General features: G+C 39.1%; 5 protein-coding genes and 1 non-coding gene across 8 annotated transcripts; 4 read left to right on the forward strand and 2 right to left on the reverse strand.

Annotated features, from left to right (window-relative positions):
* Positions 1-1,482: 1,482 nt before the first annotated feature.
* LOC111482908 (uncharacterized protein At4g06744-like) lies at positions 1,483-2,836 on the forward strand. Its single transcript, XM_023128938.1, has one exon. The coding sequence runs from the start codon at positions 1,528-1,530 to the stop codon at positions 2,818-2,820; it is 1,293 nt and encodes a 430-aa protein (XP_022984706.1). The 5' UTR covers positions 1,483-1,527; the 3' UTR covers positions 2,821-2,836.
* Positions 2,837-3,694: 858 nt separating this feature from the next.
* LOC111482911 (CBS domain-containing protein CBSX2, chloroplastic-like) lies at positions 3,695-7,484 on the reverse strand. 3 transcript variants are annotated; one of them, XM_023128941.1, is made up of 9 exons: positions 7,013-7,484; positions 6,425-6,509; positions 6,272-6,351; positions 5,859-5,907; positions 5,246-5,298; positions 4,655-4,770; positions 4,176-4,233; positions 3,968-4,086; positions 3,695-3,815 (listed from the first exon to the last, which is right to left on the reverse strand). In XM_023128941.1, the coding sequence occupies exons 1-8, from the start codon at positions 7,229-7,231 to the stop codon at positions 4,012-4,014; spliced, it is 735 nt and encodes a 244-aa protein (XP_022984709.1). In that variant the 5' UTR covers positions 7,232-7,484; the 3' UTR covers positions 3,695-3,815; positions 3,968-4,011. The 3 variants fall into 3 exon arrangements, with proteins under 3 accessions (XP_022984709.1, XP_022984708.1, XP_022984710.1); XM_023128940.1 differs by having other exon boundaries at positions 3,695-4,086; XM_023128942.1 differs by having other exon boundaries at positions 3,695-4,086; positions 6,272-6,336; positions 7,013-7,482.
* A 2,673-nt stretch (positions 7,485-10,157) lies between these two features.
* LOC111482906 (polyadenylate-binding protein 8-like) lies at positions 10,158-14,514 on the forward strand. Its single transcript, XM_023128936.1, has 9 exons — positions 10,158-10,404; positions 11,541-11,659; positions 11,764-12,420; positions 12,517-12,594; positions 12,762-12,851; positions 13,010-13,147; positions 13,343-13,516; positions 13,613-13,825; positions 13,947-14,514. The coding sequence occupies exons 1-9, from the start codon at positions 10,158-10,160 to the stop codon at positions 14,196-14,198; spliced, it is 1,968 nt and encodes a 655-aa protein (XP_022984704.1). The 3' UTR covers positions 14,199-14,514.
* Positions 14,515-15,128: 614 nt separating this feature from the next.
* TRNAR-ACG lies at positions 15,129-15,202 on the reverse strand. Its single transcript has one exon. It is a non-coding gene; the product is annotated as a tRNA-Arg (tRNA).
* An 833-nt stretch (positions 15,203-16,035) lies between these two features.
* On the forward strand, positions 16,036-16,842 carry LOC111482912 (40S ribosomal protein S16). The gene has a single exon (XM_023128943.1). The coding sequence runs from the start codon at positions 16,112-16,114 to the stop codon at positions 16,544-16,546; it is 435 nt and encodes a 144-aa protein (XP_022984711.1). The 5' UTR covers positions 16,036-16,111; the 3' UTR covers positions 16,547-16,842.
* Positions 16,843-18,215: 1,373 nt separating this feature from the next.
* On the forward strand, positions 18,216-22,151 carry LOC111483201. Its single transcript, XM_023129351.1, has 2 exons — positions 18,216-20,624; positions 20,946-22,151. Exons 1-2 carry the CDS (start codon positions 18,216-18,218, stop codon positions 22,143-22,145), a joined length of 3,609 nt encoding a protein of 1,202 aa, XP_022985119.1. The 3' UTR covers positions 22,146-22,151.
* The last annotated feature ends 50 nt before the right edge of the window (positions 22,152-22,201 follow it).

Genomic DNA, 22,201 nt, shown 5'->3' on the forward strand with positions numbered 1-22,201 from the left:
AAAAAAAAAAAAAAAAAAAAAAAAAAAAAAAAAAAAAAAAAAAAAAAAAAAAAAAAAAAAAACTTTATTATATTACCACAAATTCATTAAATAAAATAAAGTAAAATATCACAACTTTTAAGCTTTTGTAGTTTTCCCATTAACTCTTATTTTAATTTTTAAAAGTAATATAGAAAATGTTTGGAGTGTTCGTGTGACACGATGATTAGAATAACTCGAATTGTCCAACCAAAACCATGAGCGTTAGATTATAATTATTATTTTCTTTAGGTTTGGTTGAATATTTTGAAATTTGAAATTTTAATTGTTGCTCTGAAAATTTTTAATACTATAATTTTATAAAATTGTAGTTATTAATGTTCAAGTCTTTCTTCTGAGCTTACTCAGAAGAGAATACGGTCTTTCTTCAACGTGAATATCTGAATAGGACGGATGACTCTGCCGTTTGCTCTAGAAGATAAGTAAAATTTTTAAAAATAATTAAAAAAAATAACTTGACTACTTAATCAACCGAAAAATAACGAATTGAGCTGGGTTGGAACCTCAAAAATTGAAAATAAAATCATTATTGGGCCTAAAATGTGTAAGAATTTATAATAACCAAAATGAAAGATTTGATTGTAAAAATAGGGCAAAATAAAAAGCACACCAACTTTCCACTACCTTTGTTAGGATCATTAGGCGCACTTAATATCCATCTCTTATCATTTCTAACTTGACAATTCAATACAAAAATATTGTATGGTTCAAATGAAACCATGTCCTTAGTAGATGTACCTCTTATTTTAATATCGATATCTACTTAGTGGATTAAAAAGTATACGTGACTCTAAAATTGACCACTGTGCGTATGCCTAGTTCTCATTTATATATATCCATCGGGTGAAGTTTTAAACCTCTTATACCGATGATTCGGATCGAGATTTCGATACTCAATGCCCCCAACATCCTTATTTCAACATATTTTGTCTTCGCTTACATGTTTGATATGAAAATTTGCAGTGGGTCACTCAACATAGAACTGTTCTAAGACAAATACACTTAATTTTAGAGTTTCTATGACTAATTCACCGAAAAAAAAGTGGGTCTTATTGATATAGATAGTAACTATCACTTTTTTAAAAAAATATTTCTTAACTATAACTTTATGTCATCATAATAATGCACAAATAAATATATTAGACTGAACAACTATAAGACACGGAATTGAAAGTTTTAATGACACAAGTTTAAAAATTTAAGCTCGGACCGAAATGGATGCTATCTTTTTCCGTTCTTAGTCAAATTTTGTTTGAAAGTTCATAGTAAGAACATTTCCCACACTGACCATAAAATTGGCTCATTGGGCAATTGGGTACCACATTGGTGGAAAAAAGAGGCCACACTTACACCATTTTTTAGTGTTTGTGAGTCCAAGTCAATCACCATTATAAAAGTGTGTGTTCATTTTGCACTCATAAACCCTTTATAAATCCCCTCCTTAATCCCCCTCTCATACCCATTATCCTCCTTCCAAGAACCTTAATTATGCACTTCTTTCTCACCACTGTCCTCTTCCTTAGCCATTGCCTCTATGTATCATCAACAAGATGTCCGCCACCCCTACCGCCGCCGCCGCCGCCGCCGCCACCAGAGTGTCCCCCACCTGAGTCCCCGCCGCCGCCGCCTCCAGAACCTTGCCAATGCCAACCGATCCTCAGTTTCTTAGACCAAAGACTGGCCGTGGTGTACCCCATCATTCAGAGCTTCAAAGCTCTCATCACTTCTGACCCATTTGGCGTCACACAAACATGGGTCGGCTCTGATATCTGCAAATACAAAGGCTTCTTCTGTGACAATCCGCCCGACAACAAATCCGCTCTCGCCGTGGCAGCCATTGATTTCAATGGCTACCAACTCTCCGCCCCCACGCTTGATGGCTTCATCGACGCCCTCCCGGACCTTGCCATCTTCCATGCCAACTCCAACAACTTCTCCGGTACAATCACCCCCAAAATTGCATCACTCCCATATCTCTACGAGCTTGATTTAAGCAACAATCAACTGTCGGGTCCTTTCCCAACCGCCGTTTTGGGTGTCACTGATCTGTTCTTCTTCGATATCAGATTCAATTTCTTCACTGGGTTTGTTCCTCAGCAGGTCTTCGTAAAGAATTTCGACTTCCTGTTCATCAACAACAACAATTTCGGGATGAGATTACCCACAAATTTCGGTTCCACAACCGCTGCTTATATCACTTTAGCTAACAACAAATTCACTGGTCCGATTCCAAGAAGCATTGGAAAGGCTGCTGCTAGTTTAACTGAAATCTTGTTACTCAACAATCAGCTCAATGGGTGTATTCCATATGAAGTGGGGTTCTTGAAAACAGCCACTGTTTTCGACGCCGGTGAGAACTTGCTGACCGGCCCGTTGCCTTGCTCGCTCGGCTGCCTGGAGAAGGTTGAGCAGCTGAACTTTGCCGGAAACTTCCTCTACGGTCAGGTGCCGGAGGTGGTATGTGAACTGGGGAATTTGCTAAATCTGTCGCTGTCGGATAATTACTTCACCAAAATTGGGCCATCTTGTAGGAAACTGGTGCGAAGTGGGGTTCTTGATTTGAGAAAAAACTGCATTCGGGAGCTGCCTGATCAGAAATCGCCGTTGGAATGCTTCCTGTCCTGTTTGTTTCGACATCCTTGTCCATTTCCAGCAACTTATGGCTTTGTTCCTTGTAACAAATCTGCAAGTATCATCCATTCTTCTGGCTCTGGCCGACAGAGAAGAAGCTCTGTTCCTATTGACAATGGTGGTCTTTCCACTAAAAAACCTGAACTATGAGTGTTTGTGTGTGTTATGTCTGGTTATAGTACAAGAGGATTAATAATCCACGTTGAGTGAACCATTATAGATATTTAACACTAACAACATCCGTGCCTGAGAGGCGAACAGCTTCGTCGTGTCTGCGAACGCTGTCGCCATCACCGTTCACCAGCGGCGGCACCCGTATTCACCTCTCTTTCGAATACAAAATTTTAAAAATATTCCGATGATTTTTATTTTTCAAAATAATTCCACGATGAACTCAAGTGGACTGAAGTTTATATCCCAAAGATAACCCATCAGAGGATATAAAATAATTTACTCTCTTTGTGTGAAGTTGGGAAGGAGAACAAACCATCATTTATAAGGGTGTGGAAACCTTCTCATAGAAAACACGTTTAAAGCCTTGAGGGGAAGCCTAAAAGGGAAAAAAATATAATATCTGCTAGCGGTGGATCTGGGCCAATACAAATGGTATTAGAGCCTGGACGATGTGCCAGTAAGAACGTTGGGTCCTGATACCAAACACTGGACAATGTGGACAATGGGCCCCAAAGGGGGTGGATTGTGAAGTCCCACATTAGTTGGGGAGGAGAACAAAACACTATTTATAAGGGTGTGGAAACCTTCCCCTAGCAAACACGTTTTAAAGTCTTGAGGGGAAGCCCAAAAGGAACCCAAAGAAGACAATATCTGCTAGCGGTGGATCTGGGCCGTTACGCTTTGTGATTTTAAAATTTTAATTTAGCTTGAAATTATTTTAGATTAATTTCAGTTTGGTCTCTATTTTGCATACTTAAAGTTCAGAACTTCAAAATTCAGCCGACATAAACATGAATTTCAAAACTCAGTTAACATGAACATAGTTTAATTAGTTTAAAGAAATATTCTCGATTAAAAAGTAGAAAAATACTCACTAATTATATTCAAAATGTTTAGGGAAATTTAAACAGTAATATGACTAACTTAATAGAGAAATCATATAGTGGACTGACCTGAAATGCTGGGGATACCTAAATGTTGCAATAGACCAACATTTCTCAGTTAGGAAACTGGGAAGAAGAATCTTAGAACAACAATAAACTTCCCTTTAAGGCAAACTATTATATATATACTATATTCATGATCTACAAATCATTGCTAAGCTTTTGAATAGCATGTTTACCTTACCACAGAGCAACACCAGCCAACCAGCCAACGTTCCCAGAATTATGTCGAACTTTCAGCAGCACGTTTTATCTGCAACGCAGCTCTAACGACGTTTCCCCTAGTAATGATCCCCACCTTTAACATTCAAACACAAGCAACTGAGATGGTTGCCTATTACCGAGGGAGCTTTAAGAAGTTAAGATGGTTTAAAGAAAAATTCCTACCAGCTTGCCATCTGCATCTACTACCGGCAATCGACGATATTTTGTTTCAAGCAACAACCTAAACAATCGATAGTTTCAGACTTCGGTAGCCACAGATTAACTTATAAAAATGGGTAAATTCTTGATTCTGCAGTCTTTTCTCTCTGAAATGTGTCATTTAAGCGTTGTTTTTTTTGGAAATTGGAAACTTTTTGCACAGCTTATGTACACAGAATGAAAAAGTTTGAAACAGAACGAACTACGGAAGAGAATAACATGGACACCCGCACATCAAAATCTCTAAGAAGTAACAGTTGCAAAAAAGGAGGAAAAAAACTAGTCTTTTTTCTAAGAATGTATATAAACAGTCTAATTAAATGAAATTGCATACTTAAAAAGAAAATTTGATTAAATGTTTAGGCTGAAACATTGAAGAAACCATGGATTGTATAGATTCAGATAGTATAACAATGCAGAAGAGAGAGAAATAAAAGGATTACCTGGCAGCATCTTCTAAATTTGAAGTTTCACGAACAACTAGCGGAGCAGGTGTCATCAGGTCGCCAACAACTTTACCATTTGTTTTACAGAGAAGTTTCTGTAACTCATTGAATGTCTGCCACCATATTCAGCAAAAATATACTTTCATCATTTTTTTTTTAAAATTTAGAAACAGTGGTGATCATGACTCTATTCTTTCTTCAAAGAATTTTAAGGAATAAAGGGATGCCAATAACAGAGCTAAATTCAACGAGTCTTCTTTCTCTGTATAATTTTACTTAGTCAAGGGATGTCAATGGCAGAGCTAATTCCTGAGACTCATCTTTCTCCGAAAGATGTTACTTAACCAAAGGATCTCAACATACCAAATTAGTACTCCAAGGATCAATCGAACAATATTTTCGAGTAAAAAATAAATACTAAAAAAATTCTTTCTGATAATTTGGGTTCAAATAGCTGAAACCCAACCCAACCAATTTGGTTGATTGATTGAGTTTTCTGAGTCATTGTCTTCTTAAACATCTCTCATGTTTGCCAAACAAGAAAAAAAAAAGCAAATAACCAGAAAATAAATGACATTGCTTACATACTTTCCACGAACTATCCACATCAGGAAACAGATTGGTATCGCTTTGAGTACCACCTAATTGTCAATAACAGGGGGAAAAGATTAAGAGAAGCAATGGAATAAATGGATCACAACAAAATATAAAGAAAATGTAATTTTGCCTTCAGAGTCCAGCAAGGGAGAGTGAGCTAAACAACTTCTAATGACTATTTTTCCTACTTTTAAACTTGTCTAAAAGTTCAAAAATATTTTGGAAAAGTTGTTGCTAGACAAAAATAACATTATCAAACAAGAACATAATCGATAACATGCAAACAGTAAAACATATTGTCACTTGTCCACCTTTGCATCAAAATAGAGTTTGATGAATCAACTTAATCAACGGTAAAAAAGTTTAATTGATGTTTATATCCTGTTCACATAGCAAATATTCATTCTAAATGTTTCAATGCATATGACTGGGAAATGTTTGGTCTCTAGAAAACAAAACTGATTTGAAGGAAGATTCTTAGGAATCAAAATAAGAATTAAAAAAAGTATTAGTAATCAACAAATAAAGAAGGATAGAAACCCGATTTCAGTCAGAAAGTATACAAGAACAACTGTTCAAGTATTAGTGATTTAAGTTGAAATACCTGAAATGGAATCAAGTGCTAATAAGTCATAATCTGAGATGACTCCGACCTGCCACAGCAAAGCACTAAATCAAATTATTGAGTACAGCAGGTAATTGGATTCAATAGTAGTTAGGATTCTTGACAACAAGTAATCTAAACGTAGGTGGACTAACTTCCTGACATGGCTTAAGGGTAACCCTTCGACCATAGATGAACATTCACCACAACTCCACAAAAATGAAATGAAAAATGACCACACAATGTTGATATATTTTGCAAGATTCTCAGTGACAACAAACCGAAGGCCCCTTCCCCAGTACCCCCCGCAAGAACATCAACGGACCTCAGTAATTCACTTCCACGGTAAGTTGGCAATGGCAATATAAAAACACTCACGGGAAGCACAAAAGGGTGAAAGGAAAAAACTCTACCAAATTCCAATCTTCATCGACAACAGGAAAACCAGTTATTCTCTTCTCCACCAAGGCCTCTAATGCTGTAATCACAAAAGCTGATGAATTAAACAATTATCATTAGTAACACTAATGAAAATAATTAAAATTAAAGCACTAAATCAACCGCACCTTCATCAGCTGTTGTTGTAGGCTTAACAACATAAAGATTCTCCTTTCTCGTCATAAAATCACCAACCGTATACGTTCCTCTGATCTGAAATCACCGTGATAAGAGCTAAATACGGACGGCCAAGCAGTCAAACAGAAGTATAAAACAGAAGGCCTAAAATAGCCATAGACAAGTCCCCAAAATCCTCGTTTCTAAAACAAAATATATAAATAAACATAACATATATATTGTTAATAAGTATTTTTGAGGCGTCTGGTTTGGTTCTATTTTCCATTCTAAAATTTTGCAGCATACTCGTAGACGGTGCTTGATTATGTTCCTTCGATGAATCGTCAACAGGCAGAAGTGTAATCTCTCTATTTCTTCACAACCGAAATGGCAGCATACTTTTGCGGTTATGTTCATACGTGTTAATGCAGAACAAACATAGAAATCTTAATTAAGCGAAGCGAACACTTCATTCACTACATAACATTAAACCAGCACATAGAGTCCCGTTTTCAGTAAATAACCTAAAGACAGTAACGTAAACGTGAAGATGAATAGAACAAATGCAGCCAAAAGAACGTGGAAAAGAAATGACAAACCGGAAAGGAGCCGACGACGCTAGCTCCAGAAGAAGCAAGAACCAACGGCAAGGGAGGTCGAGTGGAATATCGATCGGAGATCCCAAACCGCTGCAGCTTAGAAAGATAATTAGACGAAGGCAGAGGCTGGCGACGCCATGGATGCGGCTGAGAGTGGCAAAGATGATGAGGATAAAGCCGCGCCAGAGCATGTGAATTGGAGAGAGAGATGGAGCTCATTTTGCTTGGTGCTTGACGAGTAGCTGAGAATTCCACAGATGGAGAACCGATTACAATACTCTGGGAATAGAATAGTTGGAAGAATCAATGGCTGATCTACCGGAGGGTAGAAAATTACAACCGAAAATCTTCGAAATCAAAGAGGAATCGGAAAATTAGGTTGCAATTGACTTCCGTTCCGTGCAAGGAAAGGAAGCGACACTTTCCCAATAAAACGCGGGTTAAATGGAGAGAGGAAAATCCCGCCTGGTCGGTCGGAGATATTCAACAACGTTCATGACTTTAATCAATGAACGGACGTACAGTGTGAGATGTTGGGCTCCAAAATTAACAGTAATAATAATAATAAAATGTATAAATTATCAAAAATATCATTTTAATTATTGAATTTTTTTAGTTTTTTCCTTAAGTTTCTGGATATAAAATTGTATGTATTTTTGTTGGTTCAAAATTCAAAAATTAAAATAAAATTTTAAAGAGGTTGAGTGTAATCAAAGTCGCTAATAGATATTGTCTTCTTTGGAACTGTAACAACTCAAACTCATAGCTAGAACAATATCTACTAGCAATAAATTTGAGCTGTTACAAATTGTACCAGAGTTCAACATCGAGCTGTGTGTCAACGATGACGTTGGCTTCGAAGGAGAGGATTGTGAGATCCCACGAAACAAAATATTATTTATAAAGGTGTGAAACTTCTAGTAACATATGTGTTTTAAAACTGTGAGGGAAAGCTAAAAAAAAGAAAGTGACAATATCTAATATATATATATATATATATATATATATATTTACTATTTAACATAATAATAACATAATATAAAAATTACATTTTTTACTCGATGGAAAATAAACTTCAAAGTCAACATCAAATAAATAAAATGTCGTTTGGTACAAGTTGTCATAAAGATTTGACTTTTTTTTTTAAAAGAAGTACGTTTATTATTTATTCATGCTTTCCCGACAAATACTTCATGATACTCGATGTGCGTTTTTAATTTGATTTGATACCTTATGCTTTAAAATATTTTAAGAATATAATTTAAAAGCTTTAGTTTAAAAAATATGTACCTTGAGTGCAAGTTTAAACTTTGAATCTAATTCCAAACATGATATTTGACCTTTTAAACTAGGCTTCTTAAAATTCTCTAAAACATTTTCTATGAGATTGTGAGACGTAACGAAACATTTTTTTTTATTTTTAAATGTGTGAAAATCTCTCCCTAATAGACATGTTTTAAAAACACGAGATTGACAATGATAAGTAACAAGCTAAAACAAGCAATATCGATAGTAAAGGGCTTAGACTGTTACACTATTAGATCTTAATAGACAACCCGAAAAATAACGAGCTAATCTCTGGATAAAATTGATAATATAAATTTAAACTAGAGAAACCAGTCTGTTTATTAATAATTTATAATTATTTTCATTTTATTTAATTTAATGTATCATGTAATTACTTAATGACACGTGTAAAAGTTATGCAAATAATGTTGTAAAAATGCCTAAATAAATTTTATACTCATGTGAAAATTATTCGTGGATGATTTTAAAATAAAATTTTAAAAATTGATTTGAAATTACTAAATTGAATTTTATTGTCCTAACCACGTGTCATCGTGTCGTTGGTGGAAATGGAGAGGGGTAGGGCATTTAATTAATAAGATATAGGGTTTGGATTAAAGCACTGTTGACCTCTTATTACTAAGTTTTGTATTTTTATTTTTTAGAGACGAATCCTCAATTTATTTATTTATTTATTTATTATTATATATATAATTCAAAATTTCCGACCAAGATTTTTAAATTAGGGTTTTAATTTTAGATTATATATTTATTTATATTAACGGATGGACTTGAGCTTTGAGTTTGGACTAATTTAGAACTAAAAACAGTTTGGACTAATTTAGGAGTTTTTGACTTATCTATTTATAGATAATTATTGAATAATTATTATTTACTGGACAAAATAAAATTGTTTTATCAAACAATATTTCTTATTTATTTATTTATTTACTAATAATTATCGTAGAAATCGGACAGTTGCAAAACCATTGACAACAATAATAATAATAAGCTGTTTTTTAAAATAAAAAAATTAAATTAATTTTTAGGTCCTTATATTTTGGATTTATTTAAAATTTACTCGACTTTTTGAATTTTAAAATATTAATAATAAGAGAATGTTAATATATTTTAAAGAAAGAAAAAACAATATTAAAAGATTTTTAAAAATAAGATTTAAATTTGAATCTCTATTTTTGCTGAGATAGTCACTGTCAACTGAAAAACGTTACCGTTACCGGTTACCTACGGATTCCCGACTTGACCTCGTCAGATGGGCCCTCAGATCTTTGAGATGGACGGTTGAGATTTCGTGTATAGATTTTATCTCTAGGGTTTACCTGGAACTGACCATATATATAAAGCCTTGCGCCTTCGCCCTCTTCCTCTTTCTTTTAGTGCAGTTTCATCTGCCCTCCAAAACTTCGCGTTTTTGTTACCGTCGTTGTCTCCGTCGCTCTCTACGTCACGCGCCGCCCCGGTTTCCGGCGGCTAGTCATCTCTTCTTTCGGATCCTTCCGATTATCTATCCGGTCCTCGTCCTTCCCTCTCCTTTTCCACTATCATTCTCATCCTGAAAAACCAAAACTATTATTCGTTTTAGGAGTAGGAAGATTTTTCCTTGGGGGTTGTTTATTTTTGGTTCAATTTCTAACATCGTAAGGGTTTTTGTTGTCCTCCCCGGTTGTTCATTGCGTTTTGCTGGCCTTTTTTGAGTGTCTGAAGAATCGCCGTTTATTGATTCCTTCTTAGGGTTCGTTTCTGAATAACAAAAGGAGAGGGAAGTGAGGAGAAAAAAAGGCAAAAAAATTAATTTATTGAAAGATTTTTTTTGGAAAGTAGTGAAATTATTTCGAGTATGGCGGCTCAGGTGCAATCTCAGCCTCAGAATGCTATTTCCGGCATCAATCCAGCGGCGAATGGTGGTGCCAATTTTGTGACTACTTCTTTGTACGTCGGAGATCTGGACCTCAACGTCACGGATTCGCAGCTTTATGATATATTTAATCAGGTGGGTCAGGTGGTTTCGGTTCGCGTTTGCCGAGACTTGACGACCCGACGATCTCTTGGTTATGGTTATGTAAACTACAGCAACCCACAAGATGGTTAGTATGCCCTCTCTTTTCTTCGCTTATCTCCGGTTTTTAATGTACTTTGTTTATTCTTGTTAGTTCAATTTCGGTGGTGCACATTTCTTAGCCGGTTGACTGATTGCTTAGACTGGTAAAATGCTGAGGTTATGTTAAATATTAGGGTGGATCATGTCTATTAATTCATTCATGTATCAGGATAATTGAGCCCCACCTATCCCGAAAAGAAAGTCGTTTAGCAATCTGATGTAAGTGGGGGAAATTAGTGACGCTATAGGGGATAACTGTTCTAAAAGGTTGGACAGATGGTTTGGGGTTGGGGCTCTAACGAATAATTTTTTGCTCTCTGATGGTCATTTCTCTCTGCAAGACATGGAAAAAACCTGATTATTTTATTATTTGGAGAACTGGATCATGGGCCCGTTTGGTGGGCTGGGAGATGCTGAGAGTCATCTTATTGCATTATGATGTTTGGTCTTCGGAATACTAATTTTGCTTCTACGGTTATGAAGTTCGTCTATTTGGAAGATGATCAAGGAAACTATGCAATGGATACGCCTCATGTTCTTTAGATATGCCTTTTGGTTATAATGATTTTATTAAGATAGCACGAACAGGGATGATCTTAAGCTAGCCTTATGTGTAGCGTGCGTATTCTAAGTTGATTTCTCATTTCACTCTTGGGCAGGTCTGGAAATGTTAATTTGTGATGCATATTTTATGATTTAAGATAACTTCAAAATAGAAACTAAATGCAAGAATCTAGTTCTAGTATTGAAGGCTTAATGATTGCTTGTCCTTCATTGAAGCAAATGATCCATGTCAAAATCGATTTGAATTTTTAATTATGCTTCACCTCTAGCAATTTTGCTTAATTTTGGCAAGCTTGTTGTAAAGTTTTCAACAGGTAAGTTTGTGCTTTGAATTATTTAAGCTTTTTTACTGTTGGAATTGGAACAGTGATTTTAGGATTTTTGATCCCTGTCCTCTCTTGTCATTTGAAAAGAAAATTGTAATTCAGGCTATCATGTGGTCCAAACAATGATATCACAGTCATTATTGCTTCAGATTCTTATATCTGATCTTATACCTCAATGAACTTTAAATGGCCACATCTCTCTTCCTAATACAATCATCTTTTTCCTGAACAGCTGCAAGAGCATTGGATGTGCTGAATTTTACCCCTCTTAATGGAAAGCCTATAAGAGTTATGTATTCTCACCGTGACCCAAGCATTCGCAAAAGTGGGGCAGGAAATATATTTATCAAGGTATCAGTATTTTTCATATTTTATGTGCTTGTATCTTGTTCATTTTATTCAAGTTGATTATTTGATTCTGTTCCCAAGTTAATTTTGCATTTTAATTTTTTCAGAATTTAGACAAAGCAATTGACCACAAAGCTCTGCATGATACGTTTTCTGCATTTGGTAGTATCCTGTCCTGCAAAGTGGCTTTAGATTCCTCTGGCCAGTCAAAAGGCTATGGTTTTGTGCAATTTGACAATGAGGAGTCTGGTCAGAAAGCAATTGAGAAGCTGAACGGCATGCTGTTGAATGATAAGCAAGTTTTCGTAGGACCCTTTCTTCGTAAGCAAGAAAGAGACGGCGTTGTTGACAAGTCGAAATTTAACAACGTTTTTGTAAAGAATTTTTCTGAGACAACTTCTGAAGAAGAATTGAATGATATTTTTTCTGAATTTGGGACAATCACCAGTATTGTTGTGATGAGGGATGCTGATGGAAAATCAAAATGCTTTGGATTTGTGAATTTTGAAAGTGCCGATGATGCTGCTAGAGCAGTTGATGCCCTTAATGGAAAGTTAGTTGATGATAAGGAGTGGTATGTTGGGAAAGCCCAGAAAAAATCTGAAAGAGAAGTTGAATTAAAGAACCGGTTTGAACAAACTATGAAAGAGGCAGCTGACAAGTACCAGGGGGCGAACTTATACATTAAAAATTTGGATGATAGCATTGTTGATGATAAGCTTAAGGAGCTGTTTGCTTCATTTGGCACAATCACATCATGCAAGGTTATAATTTAATTTTTATTCAAGTGTAATTCTCTACATTGTCTTTTGGTTTAGGCCTTTCACGGTTAAGTATTATGGTTATATTGTGTAATTTAGGTCATGCGCGACCCCAATGGTATAAGCAGAGGATCTGGATTTGTTGCATTCTCAACACCCGAAGAGGCTTCTTGGGCTGTGAGTGGATGTGCTTATTTCTTTAACCTTCTATATATGATTTGTTTTCAATTCAGAAACATCCCTACAGAAAATTGATGTAATAGCTGTGTTTTTTTCTGTATATGCCTGTTATTAATGATACAAAATATGGAAGAAATGTAATAGTTCACTGGTGTAATTGATAGCTTATGGAGATGAATGGCAAAATGGTTGTTAGCAAACCGTTGTATGTAGCACTTGCACAGCGGAAGGAAGATAGAAGAGCCAGATTGCAGGTACTTCCTCTTATGTTTTCGTACTTATACATGGCATTGCCATTGTAACTTCGTTTGTCAGGATTTGGAGTAGGGGTTAGATAACTTTCTAATGGTTGCGTCCCTTTTTTTTTTTTTTGTCAACATTATAACTTAATAGCTTTGACTATGTTCTATAGGCTCAATTCTCTCAAATACGGCCAGTTTCGATGGCTGCTTCAGTTGCCCCTCGGATGCCAATGTATCCCCCGGGTGGTCCAGGTATCGGACAGCAGTTGTTTTATGGTCAAGGTCCTCCTGCAATGATTCCTTCCCAAGTAACTACTTTCACCAATTCCATATTCTCTCTCTTTGTTCTTGCGCCAAATGAGTGGTCAATTGTGTTGAAGTTCTTATTACTCCTCGACTTTATCCTTCTATCTTGCCTCCTGGAAGGCGTGGTGTGCATGAGATTATGAGAGCGACATTCTGAATTATTGTTTTGTTTGTTTTATGGGTATGATTTTTGCCAGGGCGGCTTTGGTTATCAGCAGCAGCTTGTTCCTGGTATAAGGCCCGGTGGAGGTCCAATGCCGAATTTCTTTGTCCCAATGGTTCAGCAGGGTCAGCAAGGCCAGCGCCCTGGTGGCAGACGTGCAGGAGCTGTCCAGCAAAACCAGCAGCCTGTTCCAATGATGCAACAACAGGTTGGTGAATTTTTCTATCCTTCTTTTTTTTTCTTCCTCTGTTGGATTCCTCGTCTTACTTAACATGGCTGTTTTGGTTGGGTCATTGGATGATAGATGTTGCCTAGAGGAGGGCGTGTCTACCGCTATCCCCCAGGAAGAGGTATGCCTGATGTTCCTATGCCTGGTGTTGCTGGAGGCATGTTTTCTGTTCCATATGAAATGGGAGGCATGCCAATGCCATTGCGTGATGCGGCACATTCTCAACCCATCCCTATAGGTGCTCTGGCTTCTGCTCTGGCAAATGCTACTCCAGACCAACAGAGAACGGTAAGCATTTTCCACATTATAAAAGTAGGAGGGTTTGTATGTCAAATACTTCCTGCAAAGCATGTACAAAACACCTTAGATCTCTGTAATTATATTGTTGTCTTGAATTTTGAACATGTAGATGCTGGGGGAGAATCTGTACCCGCTCGTGGAACAGTTGGAGCCCGACAATGCAGCCAAGGTAACTGGAATGCTTCTGGAGATGGACCAGACTGAGGTTTTGCATTTACTCGAGTCCCCGGAGGCTTTGAAGGCGAAAGTAGCTGAGGCTATGGAGGTTTTGAGGAATGTAGCTGCAGCCCAGCAGCAGCAAGCTGGGAACACAGCTGATCAGCTAGCCTCTCTGTCGCTGACAGAGAACCTCGTGTCGTGAGCTCTGCTTGTGTTCATAAAGCTTCCTGGGATGATGCATGAACTGATGATACGTGTAGTAGTTGTGTGATACAATTGACTGTTTGTTTGTTTGCTTTTATCTCCCGAAGACTGCTGACATTTTCTTTGTTTTTTTTCAGTTTTTGGTTCGTATTTCTGCTTCTCTAGTGCTACTCTGTTTCCTTAGGAAGTTTTTTTTTCTTTCTTTTTCATCTTTTTTTGACATTAATCCAAGGTACTTCTACTATTGTCTGGTATATCTTATTGTGTCTCCTAAGTGGCATAAATGTTGTCGGGCCAAAGAAATTGGGACTTTATTTTCTCGTTGAGTTAGGTTGTGTTGTTAAAGTTTGTTTGATTCGGAAGAAGATGACCTTGCGATACTTGAATTCAAAATAGCCAAAATTATTACGTCTAACTAGGTGGTATTGAGGAAGAATTACGGGGCGTAAAACAAAAAAATATGCTGATTCGGGTTGGGTATACTATATTTAATTTATAACGGAACCCCCGCCCTTAACCCATTAACGAAAAAGAAAATTCTATATCTTACGGGCGGGATTCTATAGCTTTAGGAAGTCCATAAAGACTAAAGGTCTATGGGACCCACTAAAAGAATCTCTCGATATCAATTATAGACCAACGGACGTGAACAGAGGGTTTGAAAGAAAGCTTGATCCTACAGCTTAGACAGCTTGAATGACTCATTCCATGAGTTGTTTTTCTCTGCCTTCGTAAGTCAATCAAACTAGGTTGCTTGCTGCTTGCTTTTTGACTGGCTTTAAAGCCTATAAATCTCAATAGTAGGATGCTCAAGGCCATTCCATTTCGACAAAAGACCCACACCCAAGTTCCATAGCTTTGGGTCCGCTATCCCGATCATGATTTTCCTACCCCCAGAGGGAAAAGTCCTTCCCTTTTTGGCCGGTTGTGGGCGAGGAGGGATTCGAACCCCCAACACCGTGGTTCGTAGCCACGTGCTCTAATCCTCTGAGCTACAGGCCCCACCCCGTCTCCATTGGATCTGTTCCCGGGGGTACCCTAAAAAAAGGAACCTTTCCTCTCCCCAGCCATTTGCCATTTCGGGTTAATGGAATCTAAATACTTCCCTAAAATGATATTAGCTTTTAAGTGCAAAGTAGTTGGGGAAGTTGATGCCCTGTGATACGTCCGAGATTTGTGGTTCGACTAAAAGTCAATTTTATTCTCGTTCTTTTCATTTTGATTTTTGGTGTGGTTGATACATGTGTTTTATTTATTCACTTGACCTAATATTTTACTTGAATTTGATTTTTATTAATTAAATTTAATCTATCAAATTAATAATCATATGAAGAGTATTCAAATAAGTAGTTAAAACATTTATTAATGAGCAAAAAGTTAGATTCAAAATTATGTTGTTGAACTAAACCGATAATGTAAAAATAATTTAATAGATTAATAATAATAATAATAATAATAAATGAAAAAAAAAACAACTAAATTAAATTGAAACATACTAAAAACCTTGAAATTATGAAGCCAAATAATAATAATAATAATAATAATAATATGAAACTAAGCACAATTAATATTAATAAATTTGTTTAGTTAAATATATTCGTATAATATAATTATGTAAATAATTAAGTCACTAATTAACATTTCAATTTTTTATTTTTTGACTTTTGACAAATATGTTTAAAATGTATAATTTTTGAAGTAATTTGTTAAAGAAATCAAACGGTACGTTTTGAGTGTTTGGGATATTGGGTTTTGTATGTAATTTATTGATGAACTGATGGCATTTTTTCGTAACTCCAAAACCCTAAGAAACAAAGTCATATAAATACCTGCACCAGGTTTCGCCCCACGCCTGCACGATCTGATTACAATTTGGGGCCTTCACTCCGGTAGTCCTCTCAAGCCCTAGCAATGGCGGCTTCGATCGAATCGGTGCAGTGTTTCGGACGCAAGAAGACGGCAGTAGCCGTTACCTACTGCAAGCGCGGCAGAGGTTTGATCAAGATCAATGGCTGTCCAATCGAACTGGTTGAGCCAGAGATCTTGCGCTTTAAGGCCTATGAGCCCATCCTCCTCCTTGGACGTCACCGTTTCTCTGGTGTCGATATGCGCATCAGAGTGAAGGGTGGAGGTCACACCTCGCAGATCTACGCCATCCGACAGAGCATTGCCAAGGCTCTTGTTGCGTTCTATCAGAAATACGTGGACGAGCAGAGCAAGAAGGAGATTAAAGACATTCTCGTCAGGTATGATAGGACTTTGCTTGTTGCCGATCCTAGGCGCTGTGAGCCCAAGAAGTTTGGTGGTCGTGGTGCTCGTGCTAGGTTCCAGAAATCATATCGTTGATCGGAAAGTACTAGGCAACTATGAAGGAGAGTCGTTAATCGGTAACGATAATCTGTTTTGGTTTCTGAGTTCACATAGATTCGAAGACTTCAAATTATGGTTCAGTTTATGCTCTAGTTGAAGTAGTTGGAACTGTAAGACTTTTGTTTCCGTCGATATTACGATAATTGCAACCTAAATGCTTTTTGAAACATCTTAATTCTTCTGCCAATTATTTCTGTTTGTGTTAGAGTATCTTATGCGATAAATTTTCGTTGAATATGATCATCTAGCTAATGAACGTCTTGTTATTTGGTTGAAATCGTTGTTAAGACTTACGAGTGCCCTGAAATATTATGACTTGGGGTTTATTTCAATTGAACAATTTTCTTTGCTGAATCTTCATTCTTTCTGAGCGGTCGTTAAGCCATTTCTTCTTCACTTACTTGATTTCTATTTAGTTTAACTTCCATCATAGATAACGGAAATAAGATTCGAAGATGTTCGACTTATGGGTTATTTTATGCAGTTCAGGATTAAGAAGTTAAACTTGTTTAGTATGTAGTTTGTTTATTTTAGGATTTATGATAACTCATTCTTCCACCTGATACAAATAGTATAGTCGGTATGAAATTTTCTAGAACAGAATTAACTTGTTTCTTGCTCTTCCCTTTTCTCCATTTATATCATTTCAAGAGGTTTTAATTTTTGTTGCTTGTATTTAGTTAATTGTGGGCTTGGATTTTGTTAAACTGAGTATCTAGTTTAATAAGGAGGTTTAAGGTGTGTACCTTTTAGGATGAACAAAACCTACATGCTTAATGTGTGAGGCCTTTCAACTCCAAGCCTATTGGTCGCGACCCAAATATCCTTTCGATGTATTTTCTTTTGCAATTTGATAATTTTTTAGCCTACATTGATGATTGAAACAAGAATAATGCAAGTCTATTTTATTCTAGTTATGTTATGAAATTTTATGTTATTGGACTCTGTTTAACTGGTTACAAGGGGGAGTGTAGATTTTTGAATTGAGATAATTACGTGCATGAGACTTCTTAAGCCACGGCTAAACGTGTATGAGATTTTTTTTAGGTGGTTGAATCATAGGAATTTCTTGATACATGTGTTTTACTTGGAGCAATTCTACGTTGTTAGACATTTTTCTTTGGATACATGTGAGGAACAAAATATGTGTGCGGGAATAGTTTTGCTCTTAAGAAGTGAGGAGTAGGAGAATGTCGGGAGCTATCAGGTGTCCATCCGAATTAACATAGCTTCAAATAATTGAATTTTTCTTTGGACTTTTTTTGGCACGTGAGTCGGGTATACCAACTTTCCAAAATGTTGACTTGGGGAGAGAGAAGAAGCTGAGAGTTAAAGAGAAAAATAAGGAAAAACTTAATAATAGAATAACTTTTTGTGAGCAAGTTAATAATAAATTGACGGTATTTAGTATTTGGTGCTTACGTGGAATTTCAAAAATAGAAAAAGAAAAGAAATTAAGACTCCTATTAATATGTTTGCCTTGGGAACACAAGCTTCCGTTGAGAAAAAAAGGTGCTGAATGTAAGGTCTCAAATGTGGCGGCCCTCTACCAATTTGCAGAGCCCCCGTAGGAAGTCATCGATCTCTCCTCCTTCAGGCAACAATCTATGTAAGTCCTCCTTCGTCGTCCTGTGAACATATTTCAATGGCCACTGATAAGCAGAAAGAAGATGGGAAACCAAGGAAGAAATGCCATCGAAGAAACTTGCAGATTGAGGAATTCCCCACATTCACCAAATGGTTAGGGCCACGCGGTCGTTCAAGTTCCCACGACGATACCAGTTCCAAATCTTATAAGCGAGGTGTTCCCTATCCTCCTATTAGGAGGATACCTCGAGATTCGTCGAGGGGAGGTGGTGGGGTAGTTGCCTGTGATGTTCCCAAGGAAGACGGAGTGGCTATAGGCGAGTCGATATCTGCGCGAGGGGGTTGCTGCTGTTGGCAACGCTCCAAATCTACTCAGCGGGAGTGTGGACTCAACTTCCATTTCTCTCTGAGGAAGAGCAAGGTTGTTACAAATGTTTCAGAGGATGTCGCTGCTGGCGTTTCCGATGTTCGGGAGGAGCAGGTCGTGGAAGCGGGTGCTGTTATAAATAGGGAGGGGTGTCGTTGTAGATGTTCCCCAACGTTCCTTATCTGCGGGAGGAGGAAGGTGTCGCCCACCGGAGTTCCGTACTTTCCTGAAAAGAGGAGTGGCCGTCGAAATTCCAGATCTACTAGACGACGATGCTCACCGGTGGTTGACGCTCCAAATCTTCACAAAGAGGAGGGACCAGCAACTGACGGCCCTGGTGTGCTCAAGGAGGAAGTGGCTACTAGTTGTCCAGATTTGGTCAAGGAAGGAGAGGCCATCGCTGCTCCAGGTCCATGCAAGGAGGGGAGTGGATCTTGTTGTTCACAATGGAAATGTTTGCCGTCGTTTCCAATGTGTGGGAGGAAACTATCTGTCGTCGAGGAAGAGGCGACTATCGAGGAAGAGGTGAGTGTCGATGATCCAAATGGGCCGGAGGTTGAAGAAGTCGCTAATGGTCCAGAATTAGTGAAGGAAGGAGAGGCCACAGTTGCTCCAGCTCTGTGCAAGGAGGGGAGTGAATCCTGTTCACAATGGAAATGTTCGCAGTCGATTCCGATGTGCGAGAGGAAAGTGGCTACCGGCGAGGAAGAGTTAACTGTTGTCGATATTCCAAATTTGCTGGAGGTAGAAGTCGCTAATGGTCCAGAATTAGTGAAGGAAGGAGAGGCCACCGATGCTCCAGCTCCGTGCAAGAAGAGTGGATCCTGTTGTTCACAATGGAAATGTTTGCCGACGTTTCCAATGTGCGGGAGGAAAGTGGCTACCGGCAAGGAAGAGTTAACTGTCGTCGATGTTCCAAATTTGCTGGAGGTTGAAGAAGTCGCTAATGGTCCCGAATTAGTGAAGGAAGGAGAGGCCACCGATTCTCCAGGTCCGTGCAAGAAGAGGAGTGGATCCTGTTGTTCACAATGGAAATGTTTGCCGGCATTTCCGATGTGCGGGAGGAAAGTGGCTACCGGCAAGGAAGAGTTAACTGTCGTCGATGTTCCAAATTTGCTGGAGGTTGAAGAAGTCGCTAATGGTCCCGAATTAGTGAAGGAAGGAGAGGCCACCGATTCTCCAGGTCCGTGCAAGAAGAGGAGTGGATCCTGTTGTTCACAATGGAAATGTTTGCCGGCATTTCCGATGTGCGGGAGGAAAGTGGCTACCGGCAAGGAAGAGTTAACTGTTGTCGATGTTCCAAATTTGCTGGAGGTTGAAGAAGTCGCTAATGGTCCCGAATTAGTGAAGGAAGGAGAGGCCACCGATTCTCCAGGTCCGTGCAAGAAGAGGAGTGGATCCTGTTGTTCACAATGGAAATGTTTGCCGGCATTTCCGATGTGCGGGAGGAAAGTGGCTACCGGCAAGGAAGAGTTAACTGTCGACGATGTTCCAAATTTGCCGGAGGTTGAAGAAGTCGCTAATGGTCCAGGATTAGTTAAGGAAGGAGAGGCCACTGTTGCTCCAGATCCGTGCAAGAAGAGGAGTGGATCCTATTGTTCACGATGGAAATGTTTGCCGGCGTTTCCGATGTGCGGGAGGAAAGGGGCCACCGGCAAGGAAGAGTTGACTGTCGTCGACGTTCCAAATTCGCCGGAGGTAGAAGTAGTCGCTAATGGTCCAGAATTAGTTAAGGAAGGAGAGGCCACCGTTGCTCCAGGTCCGTGCAAGGAGGAGAGTGGAAACTGTTTTTCACAATGGAAATGTTTGCCGTCGTTTCCGATGTGCGGGAGGAAACTGTCTGTCGTTGAGGAAGAGGTGACTGTCGATGATCTAAATGTGCCGGAAGTCGCTAATCGTCCATATTTGGCCAAGGAAGGAGAGGCCACCGTTGGTCCTGATCCACGCAAGGAGGGGAGTGGTTGCTGTTCTCCACGACTGAAAGAAGTGTCGGAGCTTCAGATACGCAGTTCGAAAGTGGCTGCCGGCAAACAAGAGATGACCGTCGATGTTCCAAATGTGCCGGAGGTAGAAGAAGTCGCTAATGATGTTGTAAATAAGCAAGACGACATCTGCCCTGAGAAGCAGGAAGTGAAAGGTCTGCTGGAGTTTCAGATACGCAGTTCGAAAGTGGCAGCCTGCAAACAAGAGATGACCGTCCATGTTCCAAATGTGCCGGAGGTAGAAGAAGTCGCTAATGATATTGTAAAGAAGCAAGACATCTGCCCTGAGAAGAAGGAAGTGAAAGGTTTGCCGGAGTTTCAGGTACGCAGTTCAAAAGTGGCTGCCGGCAAACAAGAAATGACCGTCGATGTTCCAAATGTGCCGGAGGTAGAAGTAGTCGCTAATGATGTTGTAAATAAGCAAGACGACATCTGCCCTCAGAAGAAGGAAGTGGTCGGCGATCCAAATACCGGAGAGGCGGTGGCTTCCTGCGGTTCTTCTTCTAATCGTAACAAGGAGGAGGAGAAGATCAATGCCAGCGTTCCAGAATTGCACAAAAAAGGGAGTGGCTGCTGTTGGTTTAAATGGATGCCGGCATTCCTGATTTGCGGAAGTAAGGTGGTTTCCGACGTTCCAAATCCAAGCAGGGAGGAGAAAGTAGTCGCTGGTGATTCAGATATACAGAAGGAGGGAGTAGGCGCAGCGGCTGCGGCTGCTGCTGCCGATGCCGATGCCAATTGGGAAGTGCAATCCAAATCCGCTCGACAGGGAAGTTGTTGGCCATTCCAGTGCTGCACAATATGGTGGCCGTCCAAACTTCTGTGCACGGGGGGGATGGATGTCAATGCCTCAAATCATCAAGAGGAAGAACAAGAGGCACCTCTCGGCGATAACGAGGAGAAGGTTGTTGACGTTCTTACAGTCAAGCACAACGAGAAAGGAGCGGCTATGGTCGTTCCAGATCTTCACGAAGAGGACGGTACAGTCGCCGACGAGCAGGTGGCTGCCGTCGACATTCCGGTTCCCCGTAAGGAAGAGGAGGAGTCTGCCGGTGATACTCCAGATCTTATTCAGAAGGAAAAGAAGGTATCTTCCGGCAAGGAGGAGGAGGAAAATGTGGGCTCTGTGGTTTCAGATTCGGGCAAGGAGGAGGGTGGCTGCTGTTGTTGCTTAAAACATGGGGGAAAGGAGGATGGCTGCTCCCGCCGCGACCGCGACCGCGGCCGCCGTCAGAGTTCTAATTCTAGGGAAGGATGTTGGCCATTTCAGATCTGTGGGAAAGGGTGGTTAGGGCTACCAACATTTCTCATTTGCGGTAGGAGAAAAAGGTTGTCAGACAGTATTTCATCGGATGGTAATGGCGTTTCAGTTTCAGACATTAACGTGGTGGTGGCTGTCGCCGGCACTTCCAGCGTATTGGCTATCGCCGGTACTTCCGGCGGATTAGCTACCATCGATAGTTCTAAATCTATTCCTATGCCTGGGTGTGGTTGGTACTCCAAACCACCGCGGAGGCGGTCGGTGTCTATTGATAAGGAGGAAGGTGACAGTCGGTGTTCCAAATCTTCTAAGCGGAGGAGAGGGTGGTTCCGACGATCAGGAAGGAAAGAAAAAGAGGGAAAGGAAAGAAAAAGATAGAAAACAAATTCTTTTTTTTTTTTTTTTTTTTTTTTATATAAATTTTTTTGAAATGT

This window comes from Cucurbita maxima, unplaced genomic scaffold (genome assembly GCF_002738345.1).
Source record: "Cucurbita maxima cultivar Rimu unplaced genomic scaffold, Cmax_1.0 Cma_Scf00008, whole genome shotgun sequence".
NCBI classification, from domain to species: domain Eukaryota; kingdom Viridiplantae; phylum Streptophyta; class Magnoliopsida; order Cucurbitales; family Cucurbitaceae; genus Cucurbita; species Cucurbita maxima.

Excerpts from the sequence above, each read along its gene's own strand:
- LOC111482912 (XM_023128943.1), top strand. The coding sequence starts at position 16,112 with ATGGCGGCTTCGATCGAATCGGTGCAGTGTTTCGGACGCAAGAAGACG.
- LOC111482908 (XM_023128938.1), top strand. The coding sequence starts at position 1,528 with ATGCACTTCTTTCTCACCACTGTCCTCTTCCTTAGCCATTGCCTCTAT.
- LOC111482906 (XM_023128936.1), top strand. The coding sequence starts at position 10,158 with ATGGCGGCTCAGGTGCAATCTCAGCCTCAGAATGCTATTTCCGGCATC. Across the intron at positions 10,405-11,540 it reads CTACAGCAACCCACAAGATG|CTGCAAGAGCATTGGATGTG; the intron begins GTTAGTATGCCC and ends TTTCCTGAACAG. Across the intron at positions 12,421-12,516 it reads GCACAATCACATCATGCAAG|GTCATGCGCGACCCCAATGG; the intron begins GTTATAATTTAA and ends TGTGTAATTTAG.
- LOC111483201 (XM_023129351.1), top strand. The coding sequence starts at position 18,216 with ATGGCCACTGATAAGCAGAAAGAAGATGGGAAACCAAGGAAGAAATGC. Across the intron at positions 20,625-20,945 it reads CTAATGATGTTGTAAATAAG|CAGAAGAAGGAAGTGGTCGG; the intron begins CAAGACGACATC and ends GACATCTGCCCT.
- LOC111482911 (XM_023128941.1), bottom strand. The coding sequence starts at position 7,231 with ATGAGCTCCATCTCTCTCTCCAATTCACATGCTCTGGCGCGGCTTTAT. Across the intron at positions 5,299-5,858 it reads AGCACTTGATTCCATTTCAG|GTGGTACTCAAAGCGATACC; the intron begins GTATTTCAACTT and ends ATTGACAATTAG. Across the intron at positions 4,087-4,175 it reads TAGATGCAGATGGCAAGCTG|GTGGGGATCATTACTAGGGG; the intron begins GTAGGAATTTTT and ends TGAATGTTAAAG.